We start from the raw sequence: 19,683 nt of genomic DNA, 5'->3' as shown, positions 1-19,683 counted from the left end.
TCGCCTCACTTGATATTAGTTGGTGTTTGTAGTTTGTATTAATCTCCAGGTTCTTGTTGCTGGCATTTGCTGGGATTAGTGGCTGTTCTATTGGAGTTTTCTCCCCATATATATATATAGTTTGTTCCCCTTTTCTTTCTTAGTCTCTTTCTCTGCTCTCTTACTTTTTGTTTTCCTTTTGCCAATTTTATTTTGACACTCCTTTTTTTCCACCTCTTTCTTTTTCCTCTTCTTCTTTCTCTTCTCTCCCCTAATTTGCCTTTCTCTGGTGGTCACCTTTATTGGGGGTTATTAATATTGTGAATACATTTCTGTTCAGTGCCTTGTGTGTTGGACCTGGTTGTGTTGTATTTTGTGCCTTTAAATCAACGCAGGAGAGAGAGAACTACATAACCAGACATCTGGAGAAGAGAGACCATGGGGAGACAAAGAAACAGCCCACATATGAAAGAAAATCAGGCATCACCAGAAAAGGAAGAAAACGAAATAGAGGCAAGCAACCTGTCAGAGAAAGAATTCAGAGAAATGGTCCTAAGGTGGCTGAAAAATGGAAGACAAATTTGATAATATGAGTAAGAACCAAGAGGAAATGAAGAAGAACCAAGAAGAAATGAAAAATGACATCGCTGCTGTAAAGAACTCAATAGAAAGCATCAAGAGTAGACTAGAAGAAGCAGAGGACCGCATCAGTGAGCTAGAAGACAAAGTGGGAAAAAATACCCAAGTAGAGCAGCATCTAGAAAAAAAAATTAAAAAGCAGGAGGAGAGCCTAAGGGAGCTTTGGGACAATGCGAAACAAAACAACATCTGCATAATAGGGGTGCCAGAAGGAGAGGAAACTGAGCAAGGAATAGAAAACCTGTTTGAGAAATAATGACAGAAAACTTCCCTGATATAAGGAATAAAAAACCCACACAAATCCAAGAAGCTAACAGAGTCCCCAACAAAATGAACCCCAAAAGACCGATGCCAAGGCACATTATAATTAAATTGGCAAACACCAACGACAAAGTAAGAATCTTAAAAGCGGCCAGAGAGAGACAGAAAGTTACATAGAAAGGAACCCCCATCAGACAAGCAACTGATTTCTCAACAGAAACTCATCAGGCCTGAAGGGAATGGAATGAAATATACAAAGTCATACAAGGAAGGGTCTGAATCCAAGAATACTGTACCCAGCAAGACTATCAATCAAAATTGAAGGTGAAATCAGGAGCTTCACAGACAAAAAACGACTAAGGGAATTTATTACCACCAAAACAGCAATGCAAGAAATACTAAAGGGTCTGCTGTAAAAAAAGAGAAATAGGAAGCGAAGAAGGAACACAGGGGTAAAGAATAAAAATGGTGACAAATAAGTACCTATCAATAATAACTTTAAATGTAAATGGATTAAATGCCCCAATGAAAAGACATAGGGTAACGGATTGGATAAGAAAACAAGACCCATGTATCTGCTGTCTACAAGAAACCCACCTCAGAAAAAAAGACGCACACAGACTGAGGGTGAAGTGATGGAAAAAGGTTTTCCAGGCGAATGGAAATGAAAAAAAAAAAAGCTGGGGTAGCAATACTTATATCTGACAAATTAGATCTCAAAGTGAAGGACATAACAAGAGATAAGGAAGGCCACTTCATAATACTAAAGGGGGCAACCCAACAAGAAGAAATAACTCTGGTAAACATATATGCACCCAATACAGGAGCACCCAATACATAAAAAAACTTCTGGAGGATATCAAGGGAGAAATCAACAGCAATACAATCATAGTGGGAGACTTTAATACCCCACTATCACCATTGGACAAATCCTCTAAACAAAAAATCAGCAAAAAAACATCAATTCTAAATGACTCACTAGACCAGATGGAATCAATTGACATCTTCAGAACATTTCACCCCAAAGCCACAGAATATACATTCTTCTCAAGTGCACATGGGTCATTTTCAAAGATAGACCATATGTTGGGACATAGGCAAAGTCTCTTCAAATTCAAGAAGATAGAAATCATATTAAGCATCTTCTCAGATCACAGTGGCATAAGACTGGAAATCAACTATAATAAAAACAATCCAAAGAAATCAAACACATGGAGACTAAACAGCATGCTATTAAACAATGACTGGGTTACCAGAGAGATCAAGGAAGAAATAAAAAACATCATGGCAACAAATGACAATGAAAACACAACAATCCAAAATCTATGGGATGCAGCGAAAGCAGTCTTGAGAGGGAAGTTCATAGCTCTACAAGCCTACTGCAAAAAACAAGAAACAATGGTAATAAATTACCTAACCCTGCAACTCAGAGTTAGAAAGAGAGCAACCATCGTAAGCAGAAGAGAGGAAATAATAAAGATCAGAGCGGAAATAAACAACATAGAGACCAAAGAAACAATACAAAAGATCAACAAAACCAAGAGCTGGTTCTTTGAAAGGATAAACAAGATTGATGAACCTTTAGCCAGGCTCACCAAGAAACAAAGAGAGAGGACCCAAATAAACAAAATCAGAAATGAAAGAGGTGAAATAACAACAGACCCCACCGAAAAACAAAGGATTGTTAAAAAATACTATGAACAACTCTATTCCAACAAACTGGACAACCTGGAGGAAATGGACATATTCCTAGAAAAATATAATCTTCCAAAACTCAATCAGGAAGAATCTAAACAGCTCAATAGGCCAATAACTATGGACGAAATTGAAGCAGTCATCAAAAAGCTTCCGGCAAACAAAAGCCCAGGACCAGACAGCTTCACAGGGGAGTTTTACCAAACTTTCAAGGAAGAACTAAAACCTATCCTCCTCAGACTATTCCAAAAAAATTTAAGAGGAAGGAACACTTCCAAGCTCCTTCTATGAAGCCAGCATCACCCTAATCCCAAAACCAGATAAAGACAACACAATGAAAGAGAATTACAGGCCAATATCCCTCATGAACATAGATGCCAAAATCCTCAACAAAATTCTAGCAAATCGGATCCAGCAGTACATCAGAAAGATAATACACCATGACCCAGTAGGATTTATCCCAGGAATGCAAGGATGGTACAATATCCACAAATCAATAAATGTGATTCATCACATAAACAAATTGATAGATAAAAATCACATAGTCATATCAATTGATGAAGAAAAAGCATTTGACAAAATCCAACACCCTTTCTTGATAAAAACTCTCAACAAGGTGGGAATAGAAGGATCATACCTCAACATAATAAAAGGTATATATGACAAACCCACAGCTAACATCATACTCAATGGGCAAAAACTAAAACCATTTCCCCTAAGAACAGGAACAAGACAGGGATGCCCACTCTCACCACTCCTGTTTGACATAGTACTGGAAGTATTAGCCATTGCAATTAGACAAGAAGAAGAAATAAAAGGCATCCAAACTGGAAAAGAAGAAGTAAAGCTGTCCTTATTTGCAGATGACATGATATTGTACATAAAAAACCGAAAGACTCCATCAAAAACTAATAGACTTAATAAATGAATTCGGCAATGTAGCAGGATACAAAATTAATGCCAAGAAATCTATGGCATTTCTATACACCAATAGTGAACTTACAGAAAGAGAGACTAAAAAAGCAATCCCATTTACCATCGCAACAAAAAACCTAAGATACCTAGGACTAAACTTAACCAAGGAGGTAAAAGACATATATGGAGAAAACTACAGGATACTGAAAAAAGAGATATAGGAAGATGTAATCAGATGGAAGAACATACCATGTTCATGGATTGGTAGAATCAACATCATTAAAATGTCCATACTGCCAAAAGCAATCTATAGATTCAATGCAATCCCCATTAAAATACCAACGGCATATTTCACAGACCTAGAAAGAACTCTCCAAAAATTCATCTGGAATAAAAAAAGACCCCGAATAGCCACAGAAATCCTGAGAAAGAAGAATAAAGTAGGAGGGATCTCAATACCAGATTTCAAGCTGTATGACAAAGCCACTGTTCTCAAAACAGACTGGTACTGGCACAAGAACAGACATACAGACCAATGGAATAGAGAATCCAGATATCGACCCAAACCACTATGCTCAATTAATATTTGACAAAGGAGGCATGAACATACAATGGAGTCAAGACAGTCTCTTCAATAAATGGTGTTGGGAAAGTTGGACAGATACAAGCAAAAAAATGAAACTAGATCACCAACTTACACCATACACAAAAATAAACTCAAAATGGATACAGGACTTAAACGTAAGATAGGAAACCATAAAAATACTAGAGGAATCCACAGGCAGCAAAATCTCAGACATATGCCGAAATAACTTCTTCACTGATACTGTCCTTAGGGCAATGGAAGCTAAAGAGAAAATAAACAAATGGGACTACATCAAAATAAAAAGCTTTTTCACAGCAAAAGAAACCATCAACAAAACAACAAGAAACCCCACTGTATGGGAGAACATATTTGCAAATGTTATCACTGAAAAAGGTTTAATTTCCAACATCTACAGGCAACTTATACCACTTAATAAAAGGAAGATATATGATCCAATAAAAAAATGGGCAACGGACCTAAATATAATTTTTTCGAAAGAAGACAGAAGGAAGGCCAAGAGACACATGAAAACATGCTCAAAGTCACTAATTTCCCGAGAGATGCAAATCAAAATGACAATGTGGTACTATCTCACACCTGTCGGAATGGCTATCATCAACAAATCAACACATGACAAGTGTTGGCGAGGATGCGGAGAAAAAGGAACCCTCGTGTACTGCTGGTGGGAATGCAGACTGTTGCAGCTACTGTGGAGAACAGTATGGAGTTTCCTCAAAAAACTGAAAATGGAACTCCCATTTGACCCAGTAATCCCACTCCTAGGAATATGTCCTAAGAAACTAGAAACACCAATCAGAAAGGATATATGCACTCCTATGTTCATAGCAGCACAATTTACAATAGCTAAGATTTGGAAACAGCCTAGGTGCCTGTCAGCAGATGACAGGATCAGAAAACTATGGTACATCTACATAATGGAATACTATGCTGCCATAAAAAAGAAGGAGTTCTTACCATTTGCAGCAACCTGGATGGAACTGGAGAACATTATGCTAAGTGAAATAAGCCAGTCAATGAAAGAAAAATACCACATGATCTCACTCATTTATGGATAATAAAGAACATTATAAACTGATGAACAAAAAGATAGATACAGAGGCAGTAAAGCATCAAACAGACTGTCAAATTACAGCGGGATGGTTAGGGAGAGGTGGGGGAGATAAAAGATCAACCGAAGGACTTGTATGCATGCATATAAGCATAACCAATGGATGCAAAACACTGGGGGGTGAGGGCATGTATGGGAGTGGGGTGGGGGGGGCAATGGTAAGATATGTACACATATAATACCTTAATAAAAAAAAGCATGCTGTACCAGCTAACAATAAAAAAGCAATGGTAAATGTTTTTATAAAATCACTGGACTTGTTTTATCTTCTTTGCTGATGTCTTCTAACAGACTTTTAATAGGGTTTGTAGTGTCCTATTGCTTAGAGATACTTGGAAAAACAACAGCATGAAAAATGTCTCATTCAGTGTTTCCATTACTCCTGGAATAAAGAGGTATTCTTTAAGCTCTGCTATTATATTGTTCTAAAACTCTTTGCAAGCAGTTTAAATCTTTTTTTTTTTTTTTTTTTTTTTTTTTTTTTTTTTGCTGTTTAAGCCATAATGAAGAGAACGATTGAAAAGAAAACCTGAATAATTCAGACCTCTCTTGGGAGAAAACAAAGCTAATCTTTCTGGAATCTACATAGTTGCAGAATCACTAGATCATTACACAACTCTATACTTCACTTTGATGTGTAGATTTCCAAGATCCATGAACATAAAGAAAACATTTTATAACTCTTGCATGAAACTTATATAAGTAAAAATGATCAAAATATAAAGTTAAGATCCATATTTTTAAAATTTAACTTGTCCTTTAAAAGAGCAGCATGTTGGAAATGACCTAGCTTTCTAAAGCCCATCCATTATTAGGAAGCTTGAGAAAGGACCCAGAGGCTGCTTAATATTTTTACTTTTTTCATGAAGTTGTTCTTTATCAACCTTGCAATCTGTCAATAAATATAAACAACATGTTTAACCTTGAAATCTGTTAATAAATATAAAAAACAAATAAAGAAAATATAAAACAAACAAAACAACAACAACAAAAAAATGCACCAGAGGGGGTGAGGATAAGAATGGGGGTTGTTATATACTGAGGACATGTTCTAGAACTCTCTCAGTGAGAGAGGCTCAGTCTAGGGCTTGGTGACACTAAGACTGTGACCTAGAAGGGACCAGAGGGCACAACGCTAAGACTGGGAGTCATTAGACACTGAGGACATCTCCTAGAATTCTCCAAGGGACAGAGGCTTACACCAGAGTGTGGAGACACTGAGCATGTCTAGATACACAAGAAAATGCGGGCATAAGACTGAATATATGTCTAGCCCATGGACATGGAAATAACATCGTGAAGACCTGAGGGGAAGGAATGGGAGGAGCTGGAAGGAGAGGTGGGGAGGGGATGGCAGATATGTGTAATACCATCAACAATAATAAATAAATAAATACAATAAAAACATGCCAACAGCTGCCACCAAAAAAAAAAAGGAAGTTTTAGCAACACTGAGAATGTGGTCTAGACACATCCAGAGAAGAGTCTAACACAGGGGTTTGGAGACACTGAGAATGTATCTAGACCCCATTTGTGAGTAAATAATAAAATTGGAACCTGGGGACAACTGTGCATATAATCTAGAATCCAAAAGTGACACTGAGCCCAGGCCAGGTGGCTCAGTTGGTTGGATCATTGTCTCATGCATCAAAAGGTTGCAGGTTCCATTCCTGGTCAGGACACATACAAGAAGCAATCCGTTGATGTTTCTCTCTCACATCAATGTGTTGTTTTTTTTCCCTCTCTCTCCCTTCCTCTATCTCTAAATCAGTGGTTCTCAACCTTTCTAATGCCACGACCCTTTAATACAGTCCCTCATGTTGTGGTGACCCCCAACCATAAAATTATTTTCATTGCTACTTCATAACTGTAATTTTGATACTGTTATGAATCGTAATGTAAATATCTGTGTTTTCCGATGGTCTTAGGTGACCCCGATAGCAGTTCTCAACCTGTGGGTCGTGACCCACAGGTTAAGAACCACTGCTGTAGAGCCTGAGACCATCGGAAAACACAGATATTTACATAACAGTAGCAAAATTACAGTTATGAAGTAGCAACAAAAATAATTTTAAGGTTGGGGGTCACCACAACATGAGGAACTGTATTAAAGGGTCGTGGCATTAGAAAGGTTGAGAACCGCTGCTCTAAATCAATAAACATCACTGGATGAGGATGTTTTAAAAATCTGAGAATGCCACCAGAGAGAAAGGGGATCAAACTGAAGCTTGAGGTTGCTAGACTTGAGGTTGCTGAAACCATGGTCTAGAACACAGCAGGGAGATATACAGGCTTTGATAATTCTCTAGAAATCTGAGAACATGGTCTAGAACCCACAGTAAGACAAGGTAACACTGGGAGCCTCGTGGAACTGAGTGCATGGTCTAAAACCTGCCAGAGGGAGAGATGGACTTGATGATTCCCTATAATAATTGAGAATTGGTCTAGAACCCACCAGTGGAACAGAAAAAGATGGGAGGCCTGGTGGAACTAGAAACATGGTCTAGAACCCTTAAGAGAGAAGGTCACCCCTGAATCTGGGCCATGAGAACATGATCTGGACACCAGGAGGGAAAGGGAGTCTCAAAATGCAGCTTGAGGCATCCAGAATTTAGTCTAGAATCTATAGACAGATTTGTAACAACAACCTGATTTCTCAACTTCATTCCAATCAACTGCCTCTCTTGGTCTCAGCATCTTATCAGGGAGGCCAGCCAGGCCAGAGGAGGTAAGGATGCATTTGCATGGGGGATGTGGGACCACTTGCCTGGGTGGAGCCATAGCCACCGTCGTAGTATCTCTGCTCATTGAGCCAGCGCACGACAGGAGGTATAGAGTCAAAGTCTTTGAGCAGCAGCAGAGCCAACAGGGCATAAGATGTGGCCTCCACACTGTAGAGCCTTTGGCCACGCTCCTCCCAGCGGTTCTTATCTACAAGAGAGAACACCAGCCCCCATGCTCACTGCTCTGTCCAGCCTGGAAGTAGTTCAGAGAAAGCTCAGAAAAGAAGACTTGTACGAGACCTCGTCGTGTTCAGGTATCCTGGCCCACATTTGTGGCTTTCAGTCTGCTGGTTCCTGCCTTACTCTCTCCCCTCATCAACCTCACTCTTCCATTTGAATTCTGAACCGCAGCCCCGCTGACCTATGGGAGCTGATTCCCTAAGTTTGCCATGCTCATTCTTACCTCTGAGCCTTTGCATATCCTGTTCTCCCGTCTTGAAGCACCTTTTCCTCCACCTACCCCTGGTTATTCTTATCCACCCGCACAATGCGGCTTCAATGGCACCCAAGACAGAGTGAGACCCTTCCTTCTGTCTCTTAAAGTATCCTGTGCGTCTCCTGTCCCAGCACTATGACGCTCTACAGAAATCTATTAACTCATTTCTTTCCTCAACTGGAACGTGGGGCCATGATGGCAGGGGCTGTGCCATATTCACTGTGATGTCCCAAGTGCCTAAGAAAGTACTCATGACAGAGACTGTCTCCAAGAACCATTCCCTCCTCTTCCTGGGCACAGAGTTGGACTACATCTCCCAGAGGCGTTTGCTAGGTAGGGTCACATAACTGAGCTCTGGCTAATAGAAGGTGCAGAGCAATTGACGGGGCCCCTTCCATGGCTGGTCTACCTCCCTTGCACAGTCTTCCTGACTGTTTCCCCTTCTGCTTTAAGAGAAGGGATTCCGAGGCCCTGAGGTGGCAGGGCCATGAGAAGATAGAGCCTGGATCCCTGCATCACTGTATAGAGGAGAGCTGTCCACCAACTTGGGACACCCACACTGCGCTGTTTCTTACACAGCAAGACACCAACTTCTGTGTGTGAAACTACTTCAGTACACACTCAGATATGTTACAGAGGTGAGCATAAACCTGATAAGGTGTCATCACTTGAACCAGTGATTAAGTGCTCACGATGTGCTACTTATTGTGCTAAAATTCCTATGTCATTCTCTTATCTAGTCCTAATAACCCTTGAAATAATGGTAATGTTATTAATAATACTAAAGGCAATAGCAACATCAGTGACAGATCTCTTACTATGGGCTAAACCTTCTTCTACCCGCATTGCTCTTTTAATCTTCGCACCAATCTTGTGATGTCGGTATCGTTTTATACACAATGTCCATAGAGGTTAAGTGGATTGTACAAGATCACACAGTGAGAATGTAGCTGAGGGTGATTTGATTTTGAACTTGAATCTGTCTGATGTCAGAGCCCATGCCCTTGCTCCTGTGTCATAGCAAGTACTCAAAAATACTTGTTGAATCATGCAATGGATCTTTCGTGTCATTTACAATGAGGACTTTTCACACCTAGACTCACTCATCCCAGATAAGCTTGGAGCCATGCAGCCCTGTTTAAGATGGCCACCCTCAACCCCCAGCCACGTATCTCTCCTTACCCCGCCAGGCTGCCTCTCACCTGTGGCTGCTTTCAGAAATGTGTCGAGGCGAGGGCCCTCCAGCTTGCCCAACTGGGCCAGGGCATAGCCAGCAATGGCCACAGCATATGGTCTCTTCAAGTTCCTGTAGTGTGCTTGAAGGAAGTTTCCGGCCTTATTGATGCTGCCCCTAAGGCTCTATGAGAAAAAGATTGGGTACTCTGGTCAGGTGGGCACTGCTGCCCCAGAGAGCTGGCAAGGATCACATAATCACCACTTCCTGGGCACTATGTTTCTGGCTTGGTACATATTTGTCTTGGATCTGTCTATTTTTAAGGGTTCCCCAGACAGTTTAGCCACTGTGCACTGCTCTGTTACTGAGTACCTATCATGTTCCTGGTGCAGTCTGTATACCAGTGGTGTGCTAGTAAATATTTAATAATCAGTTGTCTAGTCAGTGCAGGAGGTGGGGTTAGAGGAGCTGGTTTATCGATTGCCAATGACTGTGGTGTAAATACTTCCGTCATGGCCAATTTCAAGCTACCAGTGTGACATAACTTAACACAGAGTGGGAAAGAGATGCCACAAATAGACACCCAGGGTTAGCACACAAGTGGGTCCACCTATTATCTAATCATCATCATCACTGTAACTAACACTTACTATGTGCCAGTCACATATCCACTCATTTCATCTCAAAATCCCATGAGGTAGGTTTTATTTTCATCATCATCCCTACTGCACAGAGGAGAATACTGAGACCCATAAGATGAGGTGCAGAGGCAGATATGCTTTAAAGAGTTTGCTGATTTTTATAGTGTAAATACAACCATGGCTGATTTCAACCTACCAGCATGGAGTCATTGACTGTAGAACTGGGAAGAGATTATGTAGTATGTCCACCATATAGGTACAACAGATGTAAATAACTTCAAGAGCATGGATAATGATAAAAGGTAGTAAAATAATTAAGAAGTGATGAGTTTTTAGTGTTTACTACCCATATTGTTGTTTTTTTTTCTTAATTGATTTGCCTCAACCTGTGTTTTTACATAATGTAGCTCACACGTGTGTTACATCTAGAAGTCAGAGAGTCCTAAAAAATACAAAGATTATTATACCCATTTAACAGATGCACACACTGAGGCCCAGTAATGGGAAGTGCCTGAGAGTAATGATCTAAATGTAGATCTGTCTGACCCCAGTGCCCTAGAGCTGTCTCTTTTCTATCATAATTTCTTTCAAATCTGCAAGGATTGAAACAAGGTTCCTCTGGCCTTAAAGGTCACAGCCTTTCTCTCCTCCCTCTCTTTTCTGGGGTCCTGAGGAGGGAGAAGCAGCTGGTGAAGTTGGGATCCTGGAGTTCCCCACTTGGAAAGCTAAAGGTCAAACAACCCACTCTCAAAACCCCAGGACTAAGCAGATGCCGTGATTACACAACCTCCAGGATGACTGTGCCTGCGTGGGGGTGGTGGGGGGGGGAGGGCGGGGGGAGGGCACACTTACGTTGACCTGTCGCTCGCAAATATCTTTAGCCTCCTGCAGCGCGATGAGAACGAAGGCTGTGAGGGTCACATCTTTCTCCTCAGCATCATTCAAGCCACCCTAGGGTGTGGAGCAGGAAGTAAGGATGGGGTCACCTGTGTGCCCCTCATTCCAACCACCCCCCCTGTAGGATCAGCGGGGCAGGGGTGGGTCTCTCCCCAGTGTCTCACAGGAGGGCCATACTCTAGAAGTCATTCATTCACTCACTCATTCTGTAAATGTTGCTGGTGTTGTGGGTAAGATGGCTCCAGCCCTCATGGAGCTCCCCATCTCATAGGGAGACAGGCATGAGCCAACCAGCTCATCAACATATATATCGTTAAAACTGATGAGTGCTGCGCAGTGAGCATGGATAGTGGGGGAGTGTCTATGTCAGGGAAGTTGGAAAGGTGTCCCCGAGGGATGACAGGTGGAGCCACAATCTGAAGAGTGAGTAGGACTCAACTCTCAAAGAGGGCAGTGGGAACATGCCAGGCAGTGGGAACAGCATGTGCAAATGCCCTGTGCCTGGGAGCAAGGCGCCAGGCAGTACAGTGGAATTTGGAGAGGGAAGGCTGTGAGGCTGGAAGCCTGAAAGGTCAGGCTGAAGCCGTGGTTCGCTCATTTGAGCACATGTCAGCATTACCTGGAGTCAGGGCTTATTAAAACCCCAATTCCTAGGCCCCACCCCCAAAGTTTCTGATTTGTGCATCTGGGATCCAGCCCAAGAATGTCCATTTCTAACAAACTTGCAGCTGATGCTGATGCTGTTGGCCTGGAGACCGGAGTTTGAGAACCACAATTCTAAGGACTTCTCAGGTTTTTTTCAAAGCAATGGGAGCTAGGGAACTTTTATTTTGCACTGGACTCTGAGGTCTCTGGTTTTTGCAAAGGAGAAGTGACCATCGTGGCTCCTTTATTTCTCTGTCCATCCCACGCTGGGAATTGGGCAAATGGCAGATGGAGCCTGTCTCCTGTCCATGCTGGGGCACTCAGGCACTCCTCTCCCCCAGCCTGCCCTGAATCTCGGCCTCTTACAGTCATTTGTGGTTGTGCCACAGGCGAATCCTCCTGGAAGACTCCACCAGGCCTCTGCTTCTCCAGGATCAGCCACTTGACAGCCCCACAGATGACTTGGGAGTCGATGGCGATGAGGTTGGTGGCCAGAGAGAAGACCTTGACCACGTAGGCTGTCAGCCTGGGGGTGGGCACAGAGCATGAGCCAATTGGCTCTGGATCCAGAGACTGCCATCCCAGCCAAACAAGGAGCAGAGAGGGGTGGGCCTGCTCAGGCGTGCCCAGTTTCCCGTGCCCGGCCTCAGGACCCAATGTTGCTTGTAGGCAGTGCTTAGTGACTGCTTCAGCTAGTGGGCACCTTGACTCTGAAGGAGGAGGGGTCCAGAGGCACAGGGCAGTGTGGGGGAGGCCAGCCTAGATCACCACAGGCTAGGACATAGGCCCTGCTGAGGGGTGCAGGGCCAAGGATGGGCAGGCTCACCAGGTGCTCGATTTCCGGTTCTGGTAGGCTGCAAAGGCGTTGTTGGGTTGTCTGTAGGTCAATTGTGTCGTGTACCCTGCAAGGAATAGAGAAATGTCACTGGGGGAGCGAGGGCTGAGTGGAGGCAGTGGCTGGTGTGGGTATGCCAGGAAACAGAGAGGCTTAGAGAGGGAACAAGGATTCTGTGAAAGGGAAGGTGAGGTTCAGAGAGGAAAGAGAGGGCTCAGGACCAGGAGGAATGTCTGGAGGGAGAGGAGCTTATAGGGTGGAGGGACTCTGAAAGGGTACAGGGATCAGAGTGAGGAGGGGTATGGACTTCTCAGAGGAGAGGGAGCTCAGAGAGAGAAGGACTCTTAGGGGGTTCAGTGTGGGAGGGAACTCTGAGGGACCAGGGTCTCAAAGAGGGGAGAGCAGGAGGTCTCAGAGAATAGGTGGGGTCTCAGAAGGTTGGGGCCTCAGAGGAGAAAAGAGCTCAGAGAGGGGCCTCAGAGTGGGGGCCTCCAACAGGGGAAGGGGAGATACCCTTCTTGATGAGTTCCAGGGTCTCCCGCCTCTTGTCAAGGCCAAACTTGTCCCACTGCTCGGTGTGGTCCAGGTAGTGCACCGCGATGACCGTGGGCGTCATGCGGAACATGTTCTGCTCTCCGCAGCCCCCGGGTGTCACAATGAGGTGCCCCAGCCGCTGCGCATCGATGGCGTCCTCTGCCATCTTGGCCACTGGGGTCCCTGCAGCCAGGAGGAAGGATGGCGTTCAGGCAAGGAGACCCACTGTGGGGTGAAGAGGGCCGGGGCTGCGCCAGCCTTCCCAGGCTCCAACCAGCCAGGGCCAAAGAGTCAGGGAGTCAGGGCCAGCTGGTGGCTGGAGGCATGTGACTGCGGGGGGCCAGGGCAGTTGTCCCCGGGTCCTCATGCTCCACCAGTGGTAACATAATTCCAGGACCAATGGTCATGAATACGTCTATCATGCTTAATGCCATTTGCCAAGCTCTCTTCTAGGAGAACACTATATAGTATCTCATTTAATTTCCCCAGCAACCCTTAGAAAGAGGTACCACTATTTGCCTTCATCACAGATCAGGAAACCAAGAGTCTCTTCCCCAAACCTAAGAGATCAGAGGGTGCAAGGAGCTTTGCTAGCTCCTTCCTGTGCCTTCTGGTCCCAGTCCTCTATCCTGGGCAATTAGTTCCAGAATTTCTGTTCTTGAACTCTATCACTTCTCATTTAAGCTTCTTTACCAGCAGAAGCTAAGACCTGCCTGGAGCCTTCTGCGAACACACCAAGGAGAGGCTGTGCTAGCACACGGGAAGGAGAGAGGCGCCATGGTTCAGTATTCCCGGAAGTCGATGGAACCGGGCACCTTCTTCGGGGTCATGGCTCCCACACCTTCCCGGGCCCCATGGGTAGGACCAAGGGCATCTCACCCTGCAGGAGGATCTTGGTTTCCGACTCTGTGTCAGGGACTTGGTCACTGAGGTCTGCAGCCTTGACCTTCACTTGCTGCACACCGTCTGTGGTGGAATGGGAGACACCCTTGGCACCAGCCTCCTTTCACCAGACCCTGCACACCACCCAGGCCTCACCCCACTCCTGCGCTGACTCACTCTGGCCCCGGCGCTGTGGATCCAGTGTCTCAACGGCCACAGTTTTGTTAATTCTGATTCCTTCAGGCTGGACAGTGTTGAGGGAAGGGGGAGTTGGGTGAATAAAGGACAGACAGAGACACAGCTGGTCAGCGGGGCACTGTTCTGGGGATTACTGTAGCCTAGATGGCATCTGCCAGTCTTAGCTGTGTGACTGGGAGCCAGTTACTTAACCTCTCTGTGTCTCAGCTTCCTTCCTTATTGGGAGGAGGCAATACAAGCATCTACTTAATACTATTGCATGATATAATAACAAAATTATAAATAAATGATAATAAAACAACGAAGCCTTTAAAATCTTCCTGTGTGCCTAGAAGCTTTCTTTATCCAGGTTAACTCATTTAATCTTTATAATAAGGTACCACTATTATCATTCTCATTTCAAAGATGGGGAAACGGGCCCTGATCAGTATGGTTCAGCCAGTTGGCCATTGTCCCATACACAGAAAGGTTGATTCCAGGCCAGGGCACCTGCCCAGGTTTCGGGCTTGATCCCCAGTAGAGGCATGCAGGAGGCAGCCGATGGGTGTAGCACTCTTATATTAATGTTTCTCTCTCTCTCTTCCTCTCCTTTGCTCTCTCTCTCTCTTCCTCTCCTTTGCGCTCTCTCTCTCTCTCTCTCTCTCTCTCTCTCTCTCTCTCTCAAAATCAATAAAAAGTCTTAAAAAAACAACAACACATAAACTTATGGTGATGGGGAAATTGGAGAACAGAGAGTTGAAGTAACTTGGCCAGAGCCACACAGCCAGTAGAATAGAACTGGAATATGCACCTGGAAGTCTGGCTCTAGAGTCTGTTTTCAACCCAGTGCCTCTCAATGGGTTAAATAAAATAAAAATAAAATAGAAATTTAAAAATTAAATTAAACTAAAAAATAAAATGCAATAATTAATTTAAAATAAGTGAAATAAAATAAATACAGAAAAGTAAATACATCAAATTAAAATTTTAATTAATTAATTAATACTTGTTTTAATCTTTCCCTGTGGATGTTTTTATTGATTTTTTTAGAGAGAGGAAAGGAGAGAAAGAGAGATATTGATGTGAGAAACTTTGGTTGCCTCTGGTATGTACCCTGCCTGGGGATAGAACTTGCAACCTGGGTATCTCTCCTGACCGGGAATCGAACCCACAACCCTTCGGTGCATGAGATGACGCACTAGCTACATGGGCCAGGGCTAAAATTAATTTTTTAAACAAATGATTTAAATAAATCATAAAATAAAAGTCTGTGCTTAAGTACTTAGCAGTGTATGGGGCTATCTTAATTAGCATCAAACACCCAACTCAAGTTCTCAGATGTCTTCAGATAAGCCTTTACTGTGGATATACTTTTTGGCCTTCCAGAACCCATTCTCCTTTCACCTGGTAATAAATCCCAGATTTCCATTTGCAGACTTTCTTCCCAAAGTGTGCTGGTAAATATTTAAATCCAGCGTCCAGGAAGAAAAAATCCTGATTTTTAGGGCTACCAATTTCCTTGGTGTAAATATCCCCACTATGATGGATTTCAAGCTACCAGTTAGTGAATACAGAATTGGTAAGAGCTGGCCACACAGGTTTCTGCACTATGTGGTTTTTCTTTCCCACCAGTGCCTATGCTGGGCCATATTGGGATCCAAATATATACTTCAATGTATTTTTAAATGATAATATTTTCCCAGAACATTGAAGTAATTGAAAAAATATGAAATTTACATTCCTTAAAGCCAGGAAAGAAAAAGCATAACAAATTCTGGTTTGGGTGTGAATAAAACATCTCAACATAAAATCACACTGTTAGTTTTAACATATTTGTATTTCACCGATTCCAGGCTTTCCTCAACTACTTTAACAATTTGAGGGAAAACTGATCATTAAAATAAAATCCACAGGCACATCTGTGGGGGCACTCACTGTTCCTTCTACTTTGGGCTCCAAAATGGCTTTGCTAGACACTGTCAGATTTTGTTTCTATTTAAAACTTTGATATTTTGTTCATCACAGATATTTTTGGCATTAATTTTGATTTCTTAAACTACTGCATTAAAATATTAGTGATCTGATGCTATAAATGCAGCTGCTGAGCACAGACACAAGGCCCCGCAGTCCTCACTGTGAGGGCCGAGTCCTGGGAGAGAAGAAATTCTTCAGCTCAAGTCCGGGGTCAACAGTATCCTAGTGGTGACCTTGCACAAATTACTATCGTCTCTGTACCTGTTTCTGTGTAAAATGAATTGCACCATGTCCCAGGCATCTTCTATACAGGTAGAACCTACCATGCCCAGGGGCTAGCCCTTCTGAGATGTATTATTTCCTCAGAAAATGATAGGCCAGTACAACCATTCTGAGACTGAGGCCAAGCATCTGGCAGACATGTTTAGATTCATCTATTAACTCGGCAGGTATTTATTGATCACCTACTTTGTGCAAGAAATGTGAGAGCTGAGGTTTTTGCCTTCAGAGAACCAACAACCTGGTGGCTGGATCAGGTCTTTATAACTGAGACAGTGCTTTACATAAATCTAGCTGTAAATTACATAATTGCATGTGTACCCATTTGTGCTGAGTGCAGTTTTGTAAAACTGCTCAAGTTCTAAGTCCTAAGATAGGGGTGGAGGGAGGAGAGAAAGAACAACATGGGTTTACACATCTTCACGTCAATGGTTGTGAGGTGCTGCACATTGGTTAGCTGGGGGCTGGCGGGAGACGGAGAAGCAGAGACAGTGGCATTGAAAGGTCGTGGCCATGTCAGAAGTTCGAGGTCACATTTCTTAGCATCTTGTTAACTCACTCATCCTTGTCTGAACTGGGCTCTGCTTTCTTACACAAGACCAGTTTTACCACCTAGCACTAAAAGAATATTAAATCCTGTCAGCATTTTGAGGATGCCAAATATCTTCATATAAACCAGTGGTTCTCAACCTTCCTAATGCCATGATCCTTTAATACAGTTCCTCATGTTGTGGTGACCTCCAACCATAAAATTATTTTCATTGCTACTTCATAACTGTAATTTTGCTACTGTTATGAATCATAATGTAAATATCTGATATGCAGGATGTCTTAGGCGACACCTTGAAAGGGTTGTTTGACCCTGAAAGGGGTCGCGACCCACAGGTTGAGAACCGCTGATATAAACCAAACACATGGATCAATTTTAACATAGAGAGAATCCCCAGGTGAAAATGGAAGAAGAAAAAAGGGAACCAGGAATGTTAGAATTCAAAGGTGTACCCCGATCCAGGTCAAAAGGCTGAGTGCCCTAATGAGGCACGAACATCAGCTACCTCTCACCTGGGCGCAACCCAAACCTCCAACTGTCCTCTCAGCCCTCAGAGGGTGTGGGAGCACTTGGGCTCCTCCCAGGTCCCACTTCTCCAAAGCTGCATGGGCCACTGCATGGCCAGCATGCTCCTGACCTGGGAACTTCTTCCCCTCTCCCCCTCCCACCTCTAATTAAAACAGATGTGAAGACTGGCTGAGTTGCCTGCAAAGAGCTCTTTAACCAGTCAGCTTCCCAGATGCCAGGTGGGTCCTGGCCTGGAGAGAGCTTGTAAGCCTTGTAAATGTTATTAAAGTACTTTACTTTAGAAATATAAAAATAGTACTTGTTTATGATTAAACAAGTGATCTTGTTTATGATCTTGTTTTGCTTTAAAATATTAGAAAAGATGACAAAAGCATTTTATTAATGATTAGTGATCTTGTTTATGATCTTGTTTTGCTTTAAAATATTAGAAAAGATGAAAAAAGCATTTTATTAATGATTCTATCTGTTATTATATTTGAAAGTCTTCCAAACTGTGAGTAAAAGTAGGAATGTAACAGTTAATATATATTGTGAGGCAAAAAGTCTCAGGTAATGGAACATTTGAGATCCTTTTCCCTAGCACATGTCGTGAATTTGGCTCAAATAAGTTCATAAAAATTCAACAACAACAAAATCACAGGTAAAAACAGAACTTTCCTGCCTAGTCAGTGTAACTCAGTGTTTGAGCCTCTACCCATGAACCAGGAGATCAGGGTTTCATTTTAGGTCTGTGTTGCAGGCTGGATCCTTAGGAGAGGTTGTACAAGAGGCAGCCAATTGATGATTCTCTCTCATCAATGTTTCTAACTCTCTCTCCCTCTTCCTTCCTTTCTCTGAAATCAATAAAAACACATATTTAAAAAATTAAAAATTTTCTATATTCTAGCATCATATATTATTGCTTTATAAAATTTGGTTGTGAAATATGTTTATTTTTAAAGTCAAGGAGATTAAAAATGGAGGTGGAGTAAGTGGATGCTGCACAGACACACTCCTGGAATTACAATTATAATGCAGAAAAACTTCCTGAGTAATCAACAAAAGAATTGCTAAAGAGAACCTTGATAACTGAGGACAGAAAGTGGAGACTGAATAGAGACTGGTAAGAGGGGCAGAGGTGCAAAAGGGCTGGCTGTGTTCCTATAGAAAGCAACTGAAGTTCCAGAGAAATATCTCAGCTCTGGGGGGTTGCCACTGAGACCTCTGGGGTCTAATCCTCAATCTGGGCTGCCCAACAGAGAGCATCATAACTGAGAAGTGGAGCCATACAACATCAGGCTGTGAAAAGCAGTGATTTTGCTATCTGCCGGGGAGAGGTGGCTGAAATGCAGTCACCCTTGTAAAAGGCCAACACACAAAATTTCCTGTGGAGCCACTCACCTTGTGCTCCAGCAGAGGGAGAGCAGAGTGGACTGGAGCTGTGTGAGCAGAAGCTAGGATTGGGGGCACTGGGGTTAGAGGTCATAAGGCAGATACCCTGATTTCCTGTGCAGAATTATTCCCTCACACTGCAGAGGTCATCTTTTTCATGTAGATATTTGCCATACAGCCGGTTTTGCCTGGAGGGAAGACAGTTGACCCACCCTATTGGAAAACACCTTACCCCATGGTGTGGAGTTTCTGAGGTTCATTAAGAGGCTGAGAATAACAAGTAGCCTCCAGGTAGAAGCAATTGCCCCATTGTGTTGGGGAAAACACTCACCATGCCTGTAGATGATTGCCTGAGGGCCAGTCAAGACAGAATCCTATCAGTCTGTAGGCATCTCTGGAGGCTTTGAGTCTTTGACTGATCTAATTAATCAGAAACAGCTTTTGACACTGTCCTGCACTAGAGATTGAGAGGCATAGCAAATCTACCTAATACATAGTCACAAACCCTAACAGGCAGTCAAAATGAAGACACAAAGAAACAACACCAAATGAAAGAATAAGAGAATTCTCCAGAAGAAGAGATAAATGAAATGGAGATAAGAAATTTATCTGATACAGAACTGGATAGTCAGAATATCTATGGTAATGCTGCATGAGAAAAGATATAGTAACTATGAAAATAGAAATAAAGACTGACATAGCACAAATAAAGAACACTATAGAGAGCACCTGGGAAGGCACATGAGCTGATTGACAGCTGAGTTCAGTGGCGT

General features: G+C 43.0%; 1 protein-coding gene across 1 annotated transcript in view; it reads right to left on the bottom strand.

The window, feature by feature from the left end:
* Positions 1-19,683, bottom strand: part of LOC307100601 (complement C3-like) — a gene marked incomplete at its 3' end in the record, with an annotated part of 50,024 nt that overhangs the window by 7,974 nt on the left and 22,367 nt on the right. The window contains exons 22-29 of the mRNA XM_079773073.1: positions 14,209-14,275; positions 14,029-14,115; positions 13,129-13,332; positions 12,607-12,682; positions 12,147-12,306; positions 11,091-11,189; positions 9,626-9,782; positions 7,972-8,135 (exon numbers count right to left, since the gene is read on the bottom strand). Coding sequence (XP_079629199.1) covers positions 7,972-8,135; positions 9,626-9,782; positions 11,091-11,189; positions 12,147-12,306; positions 12,607-12,682; positions 13,129-13,332; positions 14,029-14,115; positions 14,209-14,275 — 1,014 coding nt within the window. The remainder of the gene's footprint in view (positions 1-7,971; positions 8,136-9,625; positions 9,783-11,090; positions 11,190-12,146; positions 12,307-12,606; positions 12,683-13,128; positions 13,333-14,028; positions 14,116-14,208; positions 14,276-19,683) is intronic.

This window comes from Cnephaeus nilssonii, assembly GCF_951640355.1.
Source record: "Cnephaeus nilssonii genome assembly, chromosome: 5".
NCBI classification, from domain to species: domain Eukaryota; kingdom Metazoa; phylum Chordata; class Mammalia; order Chiroptera; family Vespertilionidae; genus Cnephaeus; species Cnephaeus nilssonii.
Note: the sequence above shows the minus strand (reverse complement) of the source record. Positions and strands in the feature narration are given on the sequence as shown.